Raw genomic sequence first — 19312 nt, 5'->3', positions numbered from 1 at the left:
GCTATACTTCCAGCTTCTGTAAGAAATGAAATGCCTGCCAAGAGCTTTATGCAAAGCTCAGGAAAGACATTGCCATGACCCTTCCGTAGAGCCCACCCAAGGGACACCTCTCCGCCCCGCTGGAACGTGAGTTCCCAGCCATCACGGTGAGGGCTGGAGACACAGGGGGTGTCACCAGACTCACATATGTAAGGAGACAAGGGTCAGATTGGCTCTCCAAGCCGGCACTTCCTCAGAACCTCATTACCTTAAAAAATAGGATTTTAAAATATCCCGAGTCCCTGTGATTCCTCAAGTCTACACAGAACAGAGCCTCCCGTTGCTTTTCTACCACGTGTCCTTGTTCCTGTGCAGTCTCTTCGCACAATGGAGCAAGATCTGTGTCCAAAGGGACTTCCCTGTGGTACCTCCAGTGCCTGCCCAGTCAGGTGCTCCTGCACACTTGCTTAAGGCAACCAGCAGAGGACAATTTTCTGGTGTTTTTTTTTTTTTTTAAATGTGTTTTAAACTCACCTTGATTTGTGACTTTCTTTCGCACCCACCCCCTTCCCTTCCTCCCGCTCTCTCCTGCCCAAAGGTTTGTTTGTTTGTTTGTTTATTTATTTATTTATTATATGTAAGTACACTGTAGCTATCTATCTTCAGGCACCCCATTAAGAGGGCATCAGCTCTCATTACAGATGGTTGTGAGCCACCATGTGGTTGCTGGGATTTGAACTCATGACCTCCGAAAGAGCAGTCAGTGCTCTTAACCGCTGAGCCACCCCACCAGCCCCAATTTTTTTGTTTGTTTTTTTAAATGTCCTTGGCAAAATTAAAGGCTACTAATGACGAGTAGAGCAGTTCTTTTCTTTTCCTTTTTTTTTTTTTTTTTTCTTTTTAAGTGTTTTATAAGTTCGGGGCTATTTTAATAGCTGCAACTTCTCTGAGGAAGGAGAGGACCGGTGGATGGGAGGCTGGATGAGCGGGTGGGTGGCTGTGTAGCTGGCAAGAAGAAGGATGAATGATGGATACTCTCTGGGGAAGCAAACTCAAGACGCTTTGTAAGTTGGTCAATAGGAGATCACCACTGCTGACTTCATTTGAGGGAACTCCACACAGCAGCTGGGAGTGGGGTCACCCTACCCAAGTTTAGATCAGCAGTGTCACCAAATCCTCCCCCTATTGAGCTCTCTATCAAAAGGCTCAAACCCACGCCCAGTGGCACGGAACTGTCTTAGTAGGCTTAATGATCTTTGTTTGGGGCTGGGAATACAGCTCAGCGGTATCACGCTCACCTAAACATGTGAGGCCCCGGGATTCAAACCCAGTACCATGAAAGTAAATAAATAAATGGTTGTTCTGGCGTTACCTTTCTTAATCCCATAACACCTAGGACTGACAATTATTCCAGCAAGAATCCACCTCCCACTCTCCACCCCTCACCCACCCCACTCCCACCCCCATCCCCTCTGCGGGTACCACGACCGCCCCCTGGCGGCCAGGGGCAGGTGAGCCCTCTCCGGACCGCCGGAGGGCAAGTGCGCGTGCGCACAGGTGAGCTGCCGCCGCCAGGTCCTTGAGCTTGGCCACCTGCCTGGGAAACTTGTGGTTGGTTGTTTCCGGGCGGGGACAGGAATCGGGCCATGAAAAATACTTCGGGGACCCGGGAGCCCCGGACCCGTCCGAGAGAAAGAGACCCCGACCGGCGTCCGCACCCGGACCGAGACCGCCACGTCGAGCGGCCGCGGGACCGAGGCGGGGACAGGCACAGGGAGAGGAATGGTGACGCGAGAGGAAACGGGGACCGTCGAGCGGACCGGGAACAGAGAACGGACCGAGACCCGCGCCAGGACAGACACAGGGACGCGGACCATCGCGCAGCCGGACAAAGAGCCTTGGAGAAGTCCCGCCAAAGCCGTGCGCGGCCGGAGCCCTGGGGACCCAGTTGGAACGCAGCCCCTACTCCGGGACCCGCACCCTGGGGAGGCCCAGAGCTGTCCCAGAAGCAAGGCCTCGGGCGCCGCGGGTTGGAGAGGTGAGGGGTGCACCTGCTGGGGACCGGAACCGCCGGGAGGGGGGGGGAAGGGGGGGCGATGACATTACGCATTACGAAGTCCCAACCCTGTGTTTGAACTTGGTTACCAAACGAAACCGGAATGGTTTAGAAGGCTAGGCGGGTGGGGCTAGCCGGAGGGCCACAAACTCGTAAGTCTTGTTCCCTAGTTTGCCCTCTATACCTTTCAAAGTCCAGCAGCCTCCAGGTACCGGGGACTGAATAAAGTTAGCCCAGCCCAACGAAGAGTTAATAGTTGGACTTGCTCTTCCTGCCAAGGCCATGCGCGCATCAGACTGCTAGTAGAAGCTGTACTTTTAAACAGACACTAAGCCCACCTAAAAGTTCTCCGGTGATGTGTAACAAAGTCAGTGGGGTCTTTCTCAGCAGTTTGTTTCAGATCTTAAGTTTGTTTGAACCCCACCCTCCGGAATGAACGAACTTGGCCTGTAGATCCCGAAATTCCCCCGTGTCCTGGAAGGTTTGTGAATGAGAGTGGAAGGGAGGACTACCAGGGGACTGGTCGCCACACCCCCTCCTAGAGAGTTAGCGCAGCGCCATCCAATTCCGCGGATGTTGAACTAGGCTCTGGGGAGTGAGTAAACAAAATAAAGGAGATGTCCCTGAGGGCAAAACAAAGAAATGGATCGTTGGATGAGACTGCCGCGTGTGTGTGTGTGTGTGTGTGTGTGTGTGTGTGTCCGTGTTTTCAAAACTGTGCATTCTTTTCCCTGGAGACAACTCTTCTAGCTGAGGATTCCCCAGCCTCCGCCATTAGACTTGGAGGCTGCGTCTACACATCAGGGAAAGCTGCTATCATGAGTTTATGATACATTATCTAAAGCCAACTAGCCTTAGGAAAGCTGCGCCCAGATTCGGTCTGCTCTTTCCCGCCTTTGCCACGCTAGCTAGCTAGTGTTTCCCTGGCTGCACCCATCTGGAATTGCAAGCACAGGAGTAGAAAAACAAGAGGTACATTTGTGTATTTCCTCTTAAACCAGAGCCCTGGTTACCCTGCCTCACCCCAGAGTTAATAAAAGACATGTAATTGCTCATGGCTTATTTATAGGTGTGAGGCCAAAGGGCAACTTCTCTCTGTCTGTTCTCCTCTTAAGCATGTATTGGAGGGAGGGAATACAGGGACGGACCCACATGCAATAACTTCAGCGTTCAGAGACTGATGCAGAGGGAGAGCAGTGAAGACAGCCACCTGTGGCCCAGTGTGAAGTCAGCCCCTACAGGAGAAACTGAGGTTTGGAAAGACTGAAGATGGTTTTCTGTCTAAACACCAATAGGATGCCAAGGAAGGTGACCTTGAGCTGAGTCTGTGGAAGGGAGACAGAAGAGAACCGTAGAAAGCGATTCAAGCAGAAAAACACAGCTCCCTCGGTGTCCCAGAGGCCTGGGTTATCTTTAGGGGTGGAGGGCAACTCACTGTGGCTGGCTCAGTGCGCCTAGGTCGTTAAGTGTGCACAGTGCCAGAGTCTCCTGTGTACTAATGAAAGGTTTAAACATTTCAAACCAAAGAGAGACAGGATGGCTTCTAAGTCTCAGAAGTAGAATGCAGCCTCCTGTTGAATCTTGGGCAGAGCCTGGCATCTGTTAGGCAAAGGGAAACAGAAGGTGCCAGGGGTGGCCAAAGGAGAGATGTCAGAAAGATATCAAAAGTAACTGGCTGGATGTGGTGGTACATGACTATAACCCCTGAGCTTGGAAGGTAGAGGCAAAAGAATCAGGGGTTCAGGGTCAAACTCATTATTAAGCTGAGAGTTCTAATACCAGTGCCCATGGTAGCACACATGACTGTGACCTAGCTCTTGGGAAGATCTGAGGCAGGAGGATCACATATTTGAGGCAAGCCTGGGCTTCATTCTGTGAAATTTAAAAAAAAAAAAAACAAAAAAAAAAAAACAAACAAACAAACAAAAAAAAAAACTAAAAAATAAATGAAGGCCTAATACTAAACAGACCATTGAGTTGCAGGCCAGTCCCTAATGTCTGTGTGCTTCCTGGTTGCAGTGAACTGGCTTCAGAAAGATATGTGTCCACATACTCCAGGCCTGCTCTACAGGAAGAGGAATATTACCAGTCGGAAGCTGAGGGGCTCCTGGAATGCCACAAATGCAGATACTTGTGCACAGGGAGAGGTGAGCCTTGGGGGACCCCGTCTAACCATTTATGCTGCAAATGGCTCGAGGAGAGACAAGGTGGGGGTTGGAGGGACGAGTGTTGGTGAGTTAACAGCTCATTCAGTTTTCCTCTTGGGTTCCATTTCCGTGGTTGCATGGAGTTCTTGCTCTCAAAAGAAAGGGGGGGGGGGGGTCGGGAGGAGAAAGAACAGAACAGGAGAGAAGAGAAATTTCCGGAAGGTCTGAACTCTGCAAAGAGGCTCATCCAGTGTGTTCGGCTCTGAGCATGGGTCAAGCACACTTCCCCTCCCAGCCGGCTGGTGGCACTTTGTGCTTTTGGTGAGCTGTGAGCTGCCTGTGGTGGATGCTGGCTCCTCTTCCAGAGCCAGCTGAGGCCATAGAGGGAACATGACCCCAGCAGTGTTGCTCCTGAAACCAAGCGTCCGGGAAGAGTGGTCTCCTAAGAGAGCTGACACCCAGTCAGTCAGTCACTGGCTTTCAATCTTCACTGACTGAGATGCACAGGAAGAACATATTTTACATTAAGAGCAAGTTCGCAGCCTAGCATGGTGACTTACGTGTCGTGTCTGTAATCCCAGCTGAGGCAAGACTGCGGATGAGTTGACAGAGTGAGCCCCTGTCGCAGATAATAAACAAAATCATGTTAGCTCACAGAGAAAAACAAAATGTCATGAAACTTCTTAGCCCTTATGCAAAAACCTAGTGCATTCATATTTTCTCTTTCATTAAAAGCAAAAAAAGCCAGGGACCAGCGTGATGGCTAACAGGGGCCTGCTGCCAAGCCTATCAACCTGAGTTCAATCCTTGGGAACTACTTGGTGAAGGAGAGAACCAACTTCCCCAAGTTGTCCTCTGACCTCCGCATGCATGCATGCATGCCATATATACTTGCAAAATTAAGAAATAAATAAAAGTCAGGCGCAATGGCATGGGGTCAGGAGGGTCAGGAGTTCAGAGGTCAGCCGGAGCTATAGGAGACTGTGTCTCCACTTAAACAAAACAAAATCAATGTATTGAGCATTTAAAATTCACAGCTTAGTGTTAGTTACCAGCTAGCCTGGCCTCCCAGGTCCTCATCTCAGCCCAGGTCCCTGCCTTGCCAACAGGAAGGAAAATCTGGTTTGTCAGGGTGAACTCGATGGTGCGTGGTTAGTCGGCTGAGGCTGCCGATGACTAAGAGAGGAAACATCCCAGCCTACAGGGGGGGAGTCACAGGCCCACAGCCGAAGCCGTGTCACAGGGAGGAAGGAGTAGTGATTATGAGATTATGAAGAACTCTGCTGAAAGGCCTCTACAACACCTGAACGTGCTCATCACCTGCTTTACTTACTATTCTGCCAGAGATGCCTTCAATCCTCTTACCAATCCCCGAGGCTCAGAGAGGCACCACAAGTTACCCAGGCTACACAGCCAGTAAGCAAAGGCCCTGAAATTGAAATCTGGAGCCCCAGCCTCAGGCATCAAGTGTTTCCTGGCAACTTTCTTCTATTGATACTGTAAATAAAAGGAACAAGCCAGAGGCTGGCTAACAGGTTTCTCCCTAAACTGACTTTCTCTTTCTTTCTCTTTCTTTCCTGTGATTGATTTACCGAAAGGGCAGGGCCATGCTTCTTACCAAAACACACCTATATTTAGGCTTGATTGCTTCTGGCTTTTTGGCTTTGAGTCTGGCAGTTGGGAATGGAATTCTCAGATTGGAGAGCTTGGAGATAAAGGGTGTGTGTGTGTGTGTGTGTGTGTGTGTGTGTGTGTGTGTGTAGAAGGCTGGAGGTCAGAGCTCCCATTCAGGTGCACAGAGGAGCACTGTTCAGAGGAACACAGCCGTGTGCATCAGGACTGGCTAGGGAAGGAAAGATGAACCCAGATGCAGGTCAGTTGATGGCTTTTAAGTCCACATTAGAGTGGCTCCTTTGTGGCTTTTTCTTTGTCCGTGAAACCACCGCGTCATCCCTCTGTCCCCCAACCCCCATCCCTCCCAGCAAACAAAGCACCCTGTGGCCCTCTGGGGACACCCTGATGTCTGGACTGTGGTTCAGCCCTAGGAAGTTCAGCGAGATCCTGAGACTAACAGGAAGAGGTGAGCCCTAACCACTCTTGCCAGAAAGAAATCTCAGATAGAAACACCTTTAGGGACTGGAACTAAAGATCAGATTGAAAGCAGGTGCACCTGTGACCCACACGCAGGAGGCTTCCCTTGACCCCACCCCTAGCCTGTTGTGGGTGTGGGTTCTATTCATTCTGTTTGGAGGGATGAGTGAAGAGCTACTTCCCTGATTAGAAGACGGAAGTCTCAGCTCATTTGCATATGGAACATTCCTCCCTCCCTGTCCCTCTTGTCCTTTACCCTCTGGCTCTAGAAGCTTCGAGCTTAGTCCTTAAACCACAGTGGTTTGTATTTACTAATATCTTCTGGCCATTATTGCTAAGTGTCTCTGAAAGTTTTCATTTAATTTTTAATTTTAATTTTTAATTAAATTTTAATTTTTTAAATTTAATTTTAATTTAATTTTAATTTTTCAGTCAGCCATGGAGGCACACAGCAGCAGTCCTGGCTGGCTCAGCTACACAGGAGGCTGAGATGGGAGAGTAACAAGTTTCAGGGGAGCTTAGGAAGATACTCAAAAGTTCTCAAAAGACTAAACTAAAATAAAACAAAATTTTCATACTTTTTTCTCCATTAAAACTGTCCCCCCCCCACCCTCCCCACCCCCGTGTGTATGAGTGTGTGCAACTCAACTCCAGAATTATTCTGCAAGTACAGCCTACCTTGTGTTTTGAGGCAGGGTCTCTCATTGGCCTGAGACTTACAAATAGTTTAGGCTGGCTGAATTCACCTATCTTCACTTCCCTAGAGCTGACGGCGACACAAAGGCTGGACACTACGCACTCACGCATGTGCAGCCAGGATATTACCTATGGAGGATCTTACCAGCGCCTAGAGTTGGGACTTCTGTAGTCAAGAGTGCTGGTCTTTGGCTCAGAAGGACCCTCCAGGTGTTGTTGAGAGTATCTTGGGTTTGCATTTCAAAGGGACAGTTTCATAAGAGAAAGTCATCCTGTCCCAGTCTGTGTTGTGTAGCTTTGTCTACACAATGGTGCTGCGGTTTAAAAAAAATAATAATAATAATAGTAACTAAGCAAAACAGCCCCAGGGAGTGGAGACCAAGGGTCACAGTCTCAGAGGTTTTAGCCATGAAGAGGGAGAGTCTTTGGGATCAGTTTACTTCCTGATGGCCAAGAAGCAAAGGCAGGGGAGGGGACAGGGGTGAAGAGACTCTGCAGTAGTGTCCCTCTCTTCCAGTTTTTGTTCCATCAGAGCCTCTAGCATATTGGTTGACACTGCCCACATTAGGCGGGGAGAGGGGAGTCTTACTCTTCTGACCTCTGTGGAAAGCCCTCAGACACACTCAGAAGCTCACTTTCCTAACCTCCAAGGTTCTTGTCAGCTCAAGTTGACAGTCACTACCAACCATCATACCGTCCCCAGCCAAGAGGGGAAGGGCAGGGACCGTGTTGTCAGTGTATTAGCTTCTGGTCTCCTGAGAGGATCACAAAAGAAACTCATGTGGGCTCTTTCTCTAATATAGACTTTCAGTCTCTCCTTTTTAATAGTTAATGCCCTGATATAGTACCGGTCGGATCCGAACTGGGGTTAATTCGAAAGGGGGTCTGGGGACTTGCCCTGAGCCAGAGGTTGGAAAACTGCTCTGGGAAGGATGACTGTCAGGGAAGGCCTGTGAGCCTTGTGCCTTTGTTTTAAGGATGCCAACTGATCTACATAGTCCTGTTTATTCTTTTGTAGACATACTAAGCCTAACAGAGGAGGAAGAAACTCCATGGGGGCTCTAGGCCTTCTATTTCACTAGGAAATGTTCTCTGGCAAGAAATGAAGTGTATGTGAGGCCCTGATTTCCCATCCCTAGTAACACACACACACACACACACACACACACACACACACACACACACACACACGAATTATCACATCAAAATGTACTGGGAAAATGTCCCTTGGTGTCACTGAAGTTGTTAAATTCACTATGGTGCCAAGAATGATGGCCCGCACTTGTAACCCCAGCACAGAAGGATCAAGAGTTTCAGGCTAGCCTGTGCTACATGGTGAAACTACTTTGAAAATTTTTTACATTTTTTTAATGTTCTGAAGCAGGGCTGGAGAGATGGCTCGGGGGTTGACAATGCTTGCCGCTCTGTAATGAGGACCAGAGTTTAGATCCCAGCACCACATCAAGTGGTCCACAAATGGCTGAAACTTAGCTACTTCTGGGTTTTGGGGGGGCGGGGGGGCACTTGCATACACATGCACATTACACTCACACTCATAAATAATAAAAATTAAGAATAAATCTATATGGTAGATTTATGCTTACTGACATACAAAAATATATTTAGAATTGAAATTTAGATTTACTGAGATAGAAAAAAAAATGTGTATTTATAGAGGGGGTGGATCTCATGTAGTCCAGGCTAGTCTCAAGTTTACTATGTAGTCAAGGCTAGCCCAAAACTCCTGACCTTCCAGCCTCTGCCTCCCAAGTACTAGGATTGCAATCGTGTGCCACCATGCTTGTTATTTTATGTGGGTGCTGGGGACAAGCTCTGGTTCTCATGCTTACAAGGTGAGCACATTGCTTTCAGCCATCCCCGCTTGGCTCTTTGGAACGTTATGCTTCTCAGTCGAAAGGATTTGAAGAAAGCATAGGTCTCGGCTGGCACCTAACACTAACTGTGCAGCCTACACTGCCCAATGGGGCAGAGAAAGGAAGCAGTGGGCTGAGCTTCCAGGGAAGGATGAACCTTGAGATGAAAATGTCTCCTAGCAAAAGTCAGCATCTCCAAAACAGTAACGCCCTTTTCTTGCAGCCTGCTGCCAGCTGCTGGAGGCCCTGCTGAACTTGCTGATCTTGGCCTGCAGCTCTGTCTCTTACAATTCCACGGGGGGCTACACAGGCATCACCAGCCTGGGGGGCATTTACTACTACCAGTACGGAGGGGCTTATAGTGGCTTCAATGGAGCTGACGGGGAGAAAGCCCAACAACTGGATGTCCAGTTCTACCAACTCAAGCTGCCCACGGTCACTGCAGCAATGGCCTACAGCGGAGCCCTCATGACCTTCTCCTGTCTCACCCTCCTCGGGGGTGCCCTGCGGGTCCCGTGGCACTGTCCACTGTGGCTGGTGATCGAGGGCTTACTGGACATGCTCATCGCTGGGGCCTATGTCCCAGCCTTGTACTTCCTCTTCCAACACCTCTCAGCTGCCTATAGCTCAGATGTGTGCAAGGAGAGGGAGGCCCTGTACCAAAGCAAAGGTTACAGTGGCTTCAACTGTAGTATGCATGGGGGAGACATAGGTGCAGGAGTCTTTGCAGCCATGGGCATTGGGGCCTTTGCTGTGGGAGCTGTCCTGGCCTTTAGGGGTTACCGAAAAGTCAAGAAGCTAAAGGAGAAGCCCATAGAAATGCTTGAGTTTTAGACTTCTAGAATGTTCTGCCACATATACGTGATAGACATCACTTTCAACCACAGTCCTTTGCAAGAATTCTTCAATGTGGAACTCACTAGTGCTTCCAAAATACCAAGCCAGTGTGGGTATGCCGGGCTTAGCTCCTGGTTGCCTGGAGCAGTATTGTCTGAGACAACAAACTCTGGTTTCTGCCATCTTCTGTAGATGTGGAACAAATAAAGAGTATATCAAACCCCCCAAACACTGGAGCCAGGCTTGGTGGTACAGAGTTGGGGTTCGATAATCCTAGCATGTGTAAGGCTGAGGCAGGAGACTCTTGAGTTCAAGACTAGCATGGACTGCATAGCCAAGATCCCGTCTCCAAAGCAGATAATCAGTAACCGTGAAGGAGTTCGTAGAGGCTGGGACCCACAGGAGAAAGGCAAAGCGTACTTCCTGATCAGGGCAGGAACAATCGCATTGGAAACCTGAGAGATCACAAAAAGCAACATCAACAGAAGATAGTTCAGTCTGAGCTATCCTAAACTCAGCCCTCTTCAGCAGACGCACAGGGCATCTCCACACTGAGTATCTAGGCCCTGCACCTCTCTAACTCTGTGGATTCTGGGGGATACTTGAGTGTGTGGGGTAAAAAAAAAAAAAAAAGGAGAATCAGATTAAACTCACTGGGCTGCAAAGAAACCGTTCTACTGGCCCCTCACAGGGGCCCCAAGCGCTCAATAAGCATTTGTACGTCCTGTAAATGTGCCATTGTATGAAGAATCCAACCCCACAGCTGGTATTCAGGATCTACTCAAAAGAAAAGAATGTAAAGTCTTTTTCCCAACAGAAGAATGTTACTGTTGGCCAGACAACTTCATGGACTAGACTACGTGTTGAATTATGGCTTGGGACCATTACAGTATATTCCAGTACAAGTGAATATGGTCTTCGCTTGATGCAGATCCAAGCATTCCAAAGAAACATTTTAATTTGGAGGCAGAGGTCTTCTTTATGTTCACGATTACTTTATTCACTTAAATGCCATCGATTGATTTGGAAGACTTCGGCATTGGGGACAGAACTGCATACCCCTGTCGTACATGGTTAGAAATTCTCTTGAACGCTGTGAGAAGTTTTGGTCACAGTGAGAGAAAATGGGGGGTGGGGGGAGTGGATATTTTTCATTCTATAGATACCTGAACTGCACATATTCATTTTATTTTCACAAAATAAAAAGATCAAACTGACTTGCTTGCCTTGGATTCCCTCTCCCCCGCCAGGACAGTTACGTACAGTGCAAAGACAGAGGTAGATACAGAATTAAGCTGGGTGCTATATCATCAACCAAAAGAGTAGCTTTGCTCAGAAAGGTGCTGAGGATTACAGCAAAAATCCAGTGGACTTCTGCTTCCACAGACCTTTCATCTGACATCTGTGTGGAGACTCAACCCATGCCAACTTGGAGATGAAGTACAACGTCTGCCTTTTCTTCCTTTCCTCTGATGTTTATCTTTGCACATTAACAGCGTACTTAAAGACACTTGTCACTTTGAGTACCTTAGCTAAGGCAAGTCAGCTAGTGCCCAGAATAACACCTCACAGCCATTCCCCCAACAAACCCAGTATCACTAGACCTAGCAGAAGACATGGAAGCCTAGATTTCTTCCACTTCAGCCAAGAGATGAATGCTGTGTGTACCACAGAAGGAAAGGGCTTATATTCCCCGTCTCTTGTATCAGTACAGTGTTTCTGTTTCTATATGCTGATGGAAAAAAAAAATCGGGGTTGGGAAAGATGTGGAACGTGGGAGATAGCTGCCCCCCCCCCACCAGTGACATCTGGGCTGGCTCATCGTTTGCTGTGCTTACAGAGCCTGGTTGAAGAGTGGGCAGTTAGAATCTAATGTTGAATTTTAGATTAGAGTAATACAGTTTCTCAACTCTCAGATCCCCACGCTGTTGTGTCCCCTGGATTTTCAGGAATTCATGTGGGCATGCAGAAGATAGGCTCTGCTTGCTGGGCCCGCGGATTGTAGAACTGGCTGCTGTCCCTTAATTGCCTCGGTGATAAATATGGCAACCATTAGCGTAATGGATAGTTGTGGGTTAATCTCTGGGAAACAGCACTTTTTCAAAATTCTTTCCATTTCTTCTTGCATTTCATACTAATCTCCTCCCATTTTAGAACATTGAGGAGAAGCCTTACCATCCATTTATGGTTTTCAAGAAATTTTAGTCATGTATTAGTGTCTACAGGAATTGACCCCGGGATCCCCTCCAATGCAGAAATCTGAGAGTGCTGTGGTCTTCTGTGTAAAACGACGTGCATGGTATTTGTGTATAACATGTCCATATACATAACCTCCTGTATCCTCTATCTCAGGGTTAGTTATTCCTACCATAATACAAATGCTATGCAAACAGTTGTGGAGTGTATTGTTTAGGGAACATGGCAAAGAAAAAGCCTTTGTTCCATGGTCAGACGCAGTTCAATCCTCAATGGGCTCTCAGGGTGCAGAAGCTGCAACTAGGGAGGGCTGACTGCTCTCCCTTCCTTTTGATCCTTCCCACAGGCCTGTGGGGGAGGGAGGCAGAGTGGGGCAGGAGTCCTTAACTTCACTCATCAGATAAAATATCTAAGGCTCAGACGGACTTTAGCAGACAGGGAAAGAGCAGATACTGGAATCTGATATTTGAATTTGGGGTTCATTCGCATTCACTCCTCTTTGTGTCTCAAAATTCTCATCTCCGCACCCTGAAGATCTGAGGGTGATCATCAAACTTCCGGAAGTGCAGCCTGAAGCTCCTATCAGGAGCCAATGACAGGGGATCTGAGATAAGAGGTTCCCAGCCTCTGCTCACCTCTTGGCTCTCACTGCCTTGTGGAATCTGCAGCTCTTCTAGACTTCTAAGAAATGCCCTGCAAATGAACAGTCCAAGCATGTATCCGTAGAAACCTGGTTGAGCAAACTGGTCCATCCGTACAACCAAACCGGAAGCCTCACGATCAATGATGTAGCCATTCTGCAGACTGATCTAGCTATAGTTGGCATATAGTAAACAAAACCAGCAAGACGCCTGATGGTGGGTGTGCTATATTTAGAGAGAGGTGTAGCACAGAGCCGAATGCTTTTAATTGCGTAAAGAAAGGCTGGAAAGCAGGTGAGCAGATGGCCCAGTGGATAAAGTGTTTGCTTCACAATCATGAGGACCTGAGTCCACATCCCCAGAATGTGTGCCAAAAGCCAGGCTGGGGGGTGGGGTGGGGGGGGCGGTGTCAACGCCTGTAACCCAGTGCTGGTGGGATGGGAGGCAGATGGTTCCTTAGAACTCACTGGTAGGTAGGTAGCTAAGCTATTCCAGCCTTTTTGGTGAAGCACCATATCTGTGACAGACCTGTCTCAAACAAAAAGTGGAAAACCTGAAGAATGAATGTCACCTGAGGGTGTCCTCTGAACTTCATATGTACTCGAGACATGCAGGCACACAGCCCAGCACACCACAAACATGCGCACAGAGAGAGAGAGACAGAGACAGAGACAGAGGAAGCAGGAGGCTCGTGTTAGAAACTTACAAGACTGCTTGGAGTCCTGGTGCCTGGTTAAGGGTCTGAGGCCATCTAGGTTACACAACGAGGCTGTACTTTGGGCATGGGGACATAGGGGACATGAATGAAAAATTTCAGTTCATACTTCATTAGTTTCGGGGTTTATTTTGTCTTGGGTTTTTTTTTTTTTTTTTTTTCCCAACTTTAAATTTGAAATTTCACAAGAAGTCACAAGGGCGGTGGTACAGCTCAATCTTTTGGACCTTTCTGCAAATTTCTGCAGTTGTCTCCAACAATGATATTAGATCCAGGAAAATGACGGCCTCCGGGTTTGTGCAGATCTCATTGGTGTGCACAGACTCACCCGAGCATTGAGCACACACTCACCTGAGCATGAGTCCATGCGGTTTTGTCATTGGTAGGGTAGTGTGATCGCCACAACGAAACCCGGAAGCGCTCTGTCCCAGCAGCCGCCCCCATTGCTATCTTTAAAGCCACACACAGTTTCTTCACCGTCTCTTCATCCCACATAGCCCTGTCCCCAGTCACCCACCACCTGTGTGCCTCATCTCCAGAACTCTGTCCCTCTGAGACCACTTTACAGATGGAGTCACGCATTATATAAACTTTTGAGACCAGAATTTGTTTTTCACCCATAATCATCTTGAAACTCACCCAGGTTCTTGCCTGTCCATTCCTCTGACCCGGTCACAGATAAATTCTCCCAGCATTTGGCTGTTACAAATAACGCTACTACTGTCAAGACTCACGAACATGTTTATTTGTGGTGACATAAAGTTCTCTTTCTTTTTTTAATTTTGAAGTTGACTCTCTGCATGTAGCCCAGGCAGACTTCCTACTCAGGCTCTCCTCAGACTGCCAAGTAGCTGTTTATTTCCTTAGGGTTAATGCCTCTGGGTGCAACTGTAGAGCCACAAGGGGACACACGGTTAAGCTTTTTAACTACCCTAAGGCAATTACAGCACCACACGCTTGTAATCCTAATACTTGGGAGGCCAGGCAGGTGGATAGAGAGTTCAAGGCCAGCCTGAGCTACAAAGAATATATATATATTCTTTATACATATATTCATTATATATATATATATATATATATATATATATATATATATATATATATTATATTTAATGTTTTTAAGTCTCCAAGTTTTTCGGATTGGCATTGATTTTCTATAAGAATATTTATGTATATGAGAGTTTTTTCCATGTGCACTGTTTGTACACCTGGTGCCTGCTGAGGTCAGAGGAGGGCATTGAATCCCCTGAAACCAGAGTTAAATAGGTCTCCGAACTGTCACATGGGTGCTGGGAACCCAACCCAGGTCATCTGTAAGGGCAACAACTGTGCTTACCGCTGAGCCAACGCTCCACCCACCCGGCAATGATATTTTAAAGTATGTTTTAGAAACAGAACATCTGGGTTGAGGTTGTGCAACACACCTGTAGAGCACTTACCTACACGCATCCTGGGTCCCACCACAGCACTGGGACTTTTTTAAATGACAAAGGTTTTGTTGTTGTTGTGGTTTTCTGTTTTGTTTTTTGTTTGTTTGTTTGTTTTTAGAAAGACAAAATGGGGGGGGGGGAGGCTGGAGAGGTGGCTCAGTGGTTAAGAGCTCTTCCAGAGGTCCTGAGTTCAGTTCCCAGCAACCACATGGTGGCTCACACCCATCTGTTATGGGATCTGATACCCTCTTCTGGTGTGCATGAAGACAGCTACAATATATATATATATTGTGTGTGTGTGTGTGTGTGTGTGTGTGTGTGTGTGTGTGTGTGTATGTTAAACATAAAAATAAAGACAAACCCAAGAATGTTGATAGTGTTGCTGAATCAGATGGTTCATCTTAAGGATCCAGGGGGACCCCCTACCTTGACCAGGTGAGTGATCCAACCTTAAACCGAACTCTCTCTTCCCCTAGGTGTGGTGCAGATAATGGAGGTGATTTTGAATGGCATGGTTCTCATGTGCATCGTGGCTTCCTATTTTGTCCTGGCCGGATTCAGCGCCAGCTTTGCCAGTGGCAGTGGCTTTGGGAATAACTATTACTCACCTTTTGAGGGCACCGAGTTGGAGCAGGTTCGGCAGCTGGACCAGCAGTACACGATCCTGCGGTCGCCCCTGATCTACGGCGGCGTGGCTGTCTCCCTGGGGCTGGGCGTCCTCACCATGGGCGTTTTACTGCAGGGAGCCAAGAGTCTAAGGAAGCTGCCTGGCAGGTGGCTGCCGCTGGAGGCCGCCTTCAGCCTCCTGGCGGCGGTGGGCTACTGCGTCGGCATTGGCTTTTACCTGCACGGGGCGTTGCGCATCAATTCCACAGACACTTGTAAAACCAGAGAAAGAGTCTACGCCCGCAAGGGTCTCACTTGGATGAACTGCCAGCTGGCGGGCACCGATGGGGCTGCAGCCACCTTCGCTTGTCTTCTTGTGATTTTATACGCAGCCAGCGTGGTGCTGGCCCTGCGGGCCTACCGAGAACAGAAGCACTACAAAGACAGCCAGGAACAATACAGAAATTACCGCGACGTTCCAGAGTACCTGTGGTCTGGGACGCTCTAAGGAGATCTGGAATCTCCTTTATTCTTCCCCTACATGCACATGGATAGACAACTGTGATTTCCCATACCTGATTCCTAACTCCGTCCTGCACCAGCGCAGAGTAAAGTTGTGAAAGCCTGCTGGCCCAGCCCATGAAAGTTTAGGGGGCGGGGAGGGATCATACTGTTGAAAAGAGGGCTCTTGCCTTGTGGTAAGACGATAGTGTGAAGTAGGAAACCAGCCAGAGAAAAATCTGCGAACAAACATCAGAGGGTAGCATGTGTCGTGCTACAGTAGAAATCTTTCTTCAGACTGTAAATAACTATAGTGGAAAACATGAAAAGGCAATCTGGAGGCGGGGAGGGAATGTTGAGAGATGACCCAGCTGTTTAGGGCACTGGCTGCTCTTGCAGAAGCCCCAGGTTCCCTTCCCAGCACCCATGTGTCTCACAATGGTCCGCAACTCCAGTTTGGGGAAGGGGGGGGGGACTCCAACGCCCTCTTCTGGACTCCACGGGGACTGCATGAGTAGAATGTGGTGCACATACAAGCAAGCAAGCAAGCACTCATATGCATACAATGTTACACTTTGCTGGGGGGCGGGCCAACAGCACACGACTAGGCAGTTGTGAGGTTGGGTTCAAATGAGTAACTCCTAGAGAGATCAGGGGAAAATATTTTCCACTAGCTGTTCCATGTAGATTTGTGGGGAGAAAGGTTATTCCATTGGAATTAGCTTTTGGTCTGTCTGTCTGTCTGTCTGTCTGTCTGTCTTTTTTTTTTTTAAATACAAGTCTTTAATGGCTGGACAGATGGCTCAGCAGGTGAAGGTGCCTGCTGCCAAGCCAGATGGCCTGAGCCTGATCCCTAGGGCCCACAAGGTGGAGAAAGAATGGATTCCCTCAGGTTGTTCTCCAACCTTATGCTCACTGTGGCATCTGCACTCATATATGTACATAGGTAATTCTTGTGGGGTCTGTCCAAGAATAAGGTTAAAAAGGAAATCGCATGCAGAAATGGGGAAATAGGGGCTGGAGAGATGGCTGGCTGGTCAAGAACCCTTTATTGCTCTTCCAGAGGACCCAGGTTCAGTTCCCAGCACCCACATGGCAGCTCACAACCATCTGTAACTCCAGCTCCAAAGATCCAACACCCACTTCTGCCATCTGAGGGCAAAAGGCACATGGGCCATGTATATATATATATATATATATATATATATATATATATATATATATATAGGCAGGCAAACATTCAAATATAAAATAAAAATGAAGGAATCTTAAGAAATGAAGTAAAGCTCGAGGAGAACTAATCAGGGAAATCTCTATCATTTTGTTGATATAATAATGTCTGCTTCACTATGTTACCCTTGGCCTGATACTGACTAGTGCCCCACAGTAAGACTTGATAAGTGACAAAGCAGCTTTGAAAATTGCCAACATCAAGTATGCACCCTTCAGCAGAAGACTAACGCCCCCAACAGACCATTTTCATGATTTCTCAGGGTTCCTATTGTTATCTCTGTCCACCTTGGAACTTTCACTGGATAAAGGAGACTATAAGACCCCAGCCCTGTGCCCAGCTGGCTCCTGGGCAGAAGCTCCTCTTCTGATTGGAACCCATCAGTGAGTGACTAATCACACTGCCACAAATCCAGAGTTCCAGTACTGGAAACCCTCTAGCACACCTGATGGGATTCACCATTTGTCTGGTTACACCGATTTGTTATTCGTGTGCTACAAGTGAGGAGGCAAGGTCCAAGAAGGAGGTCTGATGCTCCTTACCAGTGACTTGCTGCATGACGTTATTACACAATGGTAGAGAAGCACTTCCTATCTATCATTGTGGCACTGATGACAGATGCTGTGACTTCTGTTTAATGATTAAAAAAAAAAAAAAAAAAAAAAAAAAAAAACTGCTTTAAACAGGTTAACTTTCCCACAGTCACAAAACCTGTAAGCAGCAGAAATAAGACTTGGACACAGAATGGAGGGATGGCTTAGCAGTTAAAAGCATTTGCTTTTCCCAGCATCCAATCAGGTGGCTCACAAGCTCCCATAACTAAACCTCCAGGGGACCTGCCATCCTCTTCGGGACCCCACAGGCACACGTGCACATACCCACAGATAATTAAAAAGAAAAATAGTTCTTAAACTCTCCCCCAGGCCCTGAGTCATACTAGAGGTGTGTTAGAAGAACAGACAAGTCCTTGTGATCTCTGGGACACCAGGGAATACCACTGAACTGGTAAACAAACTTAAGTGCTTGTGCCATCTCAGCCCATCTGAGGTATGTATCTCATGGGACTGAGGTATCTAGACGTGGGGGCACAGTGCTTGCCTTGCACACCAAAAGAGCTTAGTGGGCTGCCAAGAAACCAAGTGTTTAAAATGTTGATGCCAGATGAAGAGGAAGCCAACATGGCCTTTACTTGGTCTGAGAGGTAGCTGATCTTGTTTGAAATCCACAGACTAGAAGATACCCAGTGAGAGCAGACGTAGCACCAAGATGGAGGCTTAACTGGATGGCAATTCTCTTGGAAGCCAACACTCACCAACTCTAAAGTCCTACTGCCCGACTTTAACCTTATGGAAAGGATGATTAGCCTCCTGCCTCCACCTCCTAAGTGCATTTCTTCAAACATAAACCTAAGAAGAATCTTTAGCGAGTCATCTTTGTTGCCATCCCAGCAAAATGGTTCTATGGATCGGGTGTGGTCTGTGTTCTCCAGGAGCCCACTGTCACTGACGCCTTGGCCCATAAGATGCTTGGTACTCTCAGGTGGATCTACTGGAAGATTCTTAGACACTGGCAGCATGCTTGTGGCAGACGGGACTCCTGGGAAGTTCCTGGCTGCTCTCCACAGTGGTGAGCAGTTGAGAACTGAGCCGATGCTATATACCTAACCACCAAACCTGAACTACAAGATGAGGACAGTCTGGCTTAAACATGACCCCACTGGTCGCTAGGGTTGACCAGGTCTATCTGGCTGAGCAGTGACCCCTTCCTTGTCCACTCTTCCATACGTCCTCCAAAAGCAAGTCTGCTAGACCTTCCAAGTAAGCTCTTAACTCTGTGAGGTAAACACACTTCTTTATCTTCACTAACTGCCTGTGTCAGATAGTTTGTTAGGACACAAAGCTAGTAGTAGAAAAAATGTTTATGCTCTTTTCATACTAGGGGAGACTCTTACACCATTTTCATACTGGGAGAGACTCATTCCCTTGGAGGTGTCCCACATTCGGGCCCCACACCCATGCATGATGGACAGCAGTAACTGGACCTCACAGGAAGTTATAAAACAAGATGAGGTTGAGCGGGGTAAGCTGGAGGGCAAAAAATGCGAACAGCCATGATCATATTTCTTTGTATACCTGTATGAGGTGCTTAACAATAAAGCAAACACTGTTTTCACTGTCTTAACTCACAGCTTCATGGTGTCATAAGTCTTCCATATTCTTTTCCCCCAAAGTAGAAAAGTCCTAAACATACTTTTAGTAAAGGACCTAATTATACATATATTTACAGTTCCTCGTAAAATAGCTATAAAGCAA

At 47.7% G+C, this 19312-nt stretch overlaps 1 protein-coding gene across 2 annotated transcripts; it reads left to right on the top strand.

Moving 5' to 3' along the window:
• Positions 1 to 1539: 1539 nt before the first annotated feature.
• Marveld3 (MARVEL domain containing 3) lies at positions 1540 to 19187 on the top strand. Of its 2 annotated transcripts, none has more exons than XM_034522377.2 (3): positions 1540 to 2017; positions 4055 to 4182; positions 9067 to 10897. In XM_034522377.2, exons 1-3 carry the CDS (start codon positions 1626 to 1628, stop codon positions 9675 to 9677), a joined length of 1131 nt encoding a protein of 376 aa, XP_034378268.1. In that variant the 5' UTR covers positions 1540 to 1625; the 3' UTR covers positions 9678 to 10897. The 2 variants fall into 2 exon arrangements, with proteins under 2 accessions (XP_034378268.1, XP_034378267.1); XM_034522376.2 differs by lacking the exon at positions 9067 to 10897 and adding an exon at positions 15139 to 19187 and having other exon boundaries at positions 1543 to 2017.
• The last annotated feature ends 125 nt before the right edge of the window (positions 19188 to 19312 follow it).

The sequence above is a fragment of the Arvicanthis niloticus genome, chromosome 18 (genome assembly GCF_011762505.2).
Source record: "Arvicanthis niloticus isolate mArvNil1 chromosome 18, mArvNil1.pat.X, whole genome shotgun sequence".
Lineage (NCBI taxonomy): Eukaryota > Metazoa > Chordata > Mammalia > Rodentia > Muridae > Arvicanthis > Arvicanthis niloticus.
The sequence above is the reverse complement of the archived record's forward strand: the minus strand, read 5'-3'. Positions and strand labels throughout refer to the sequence as shown.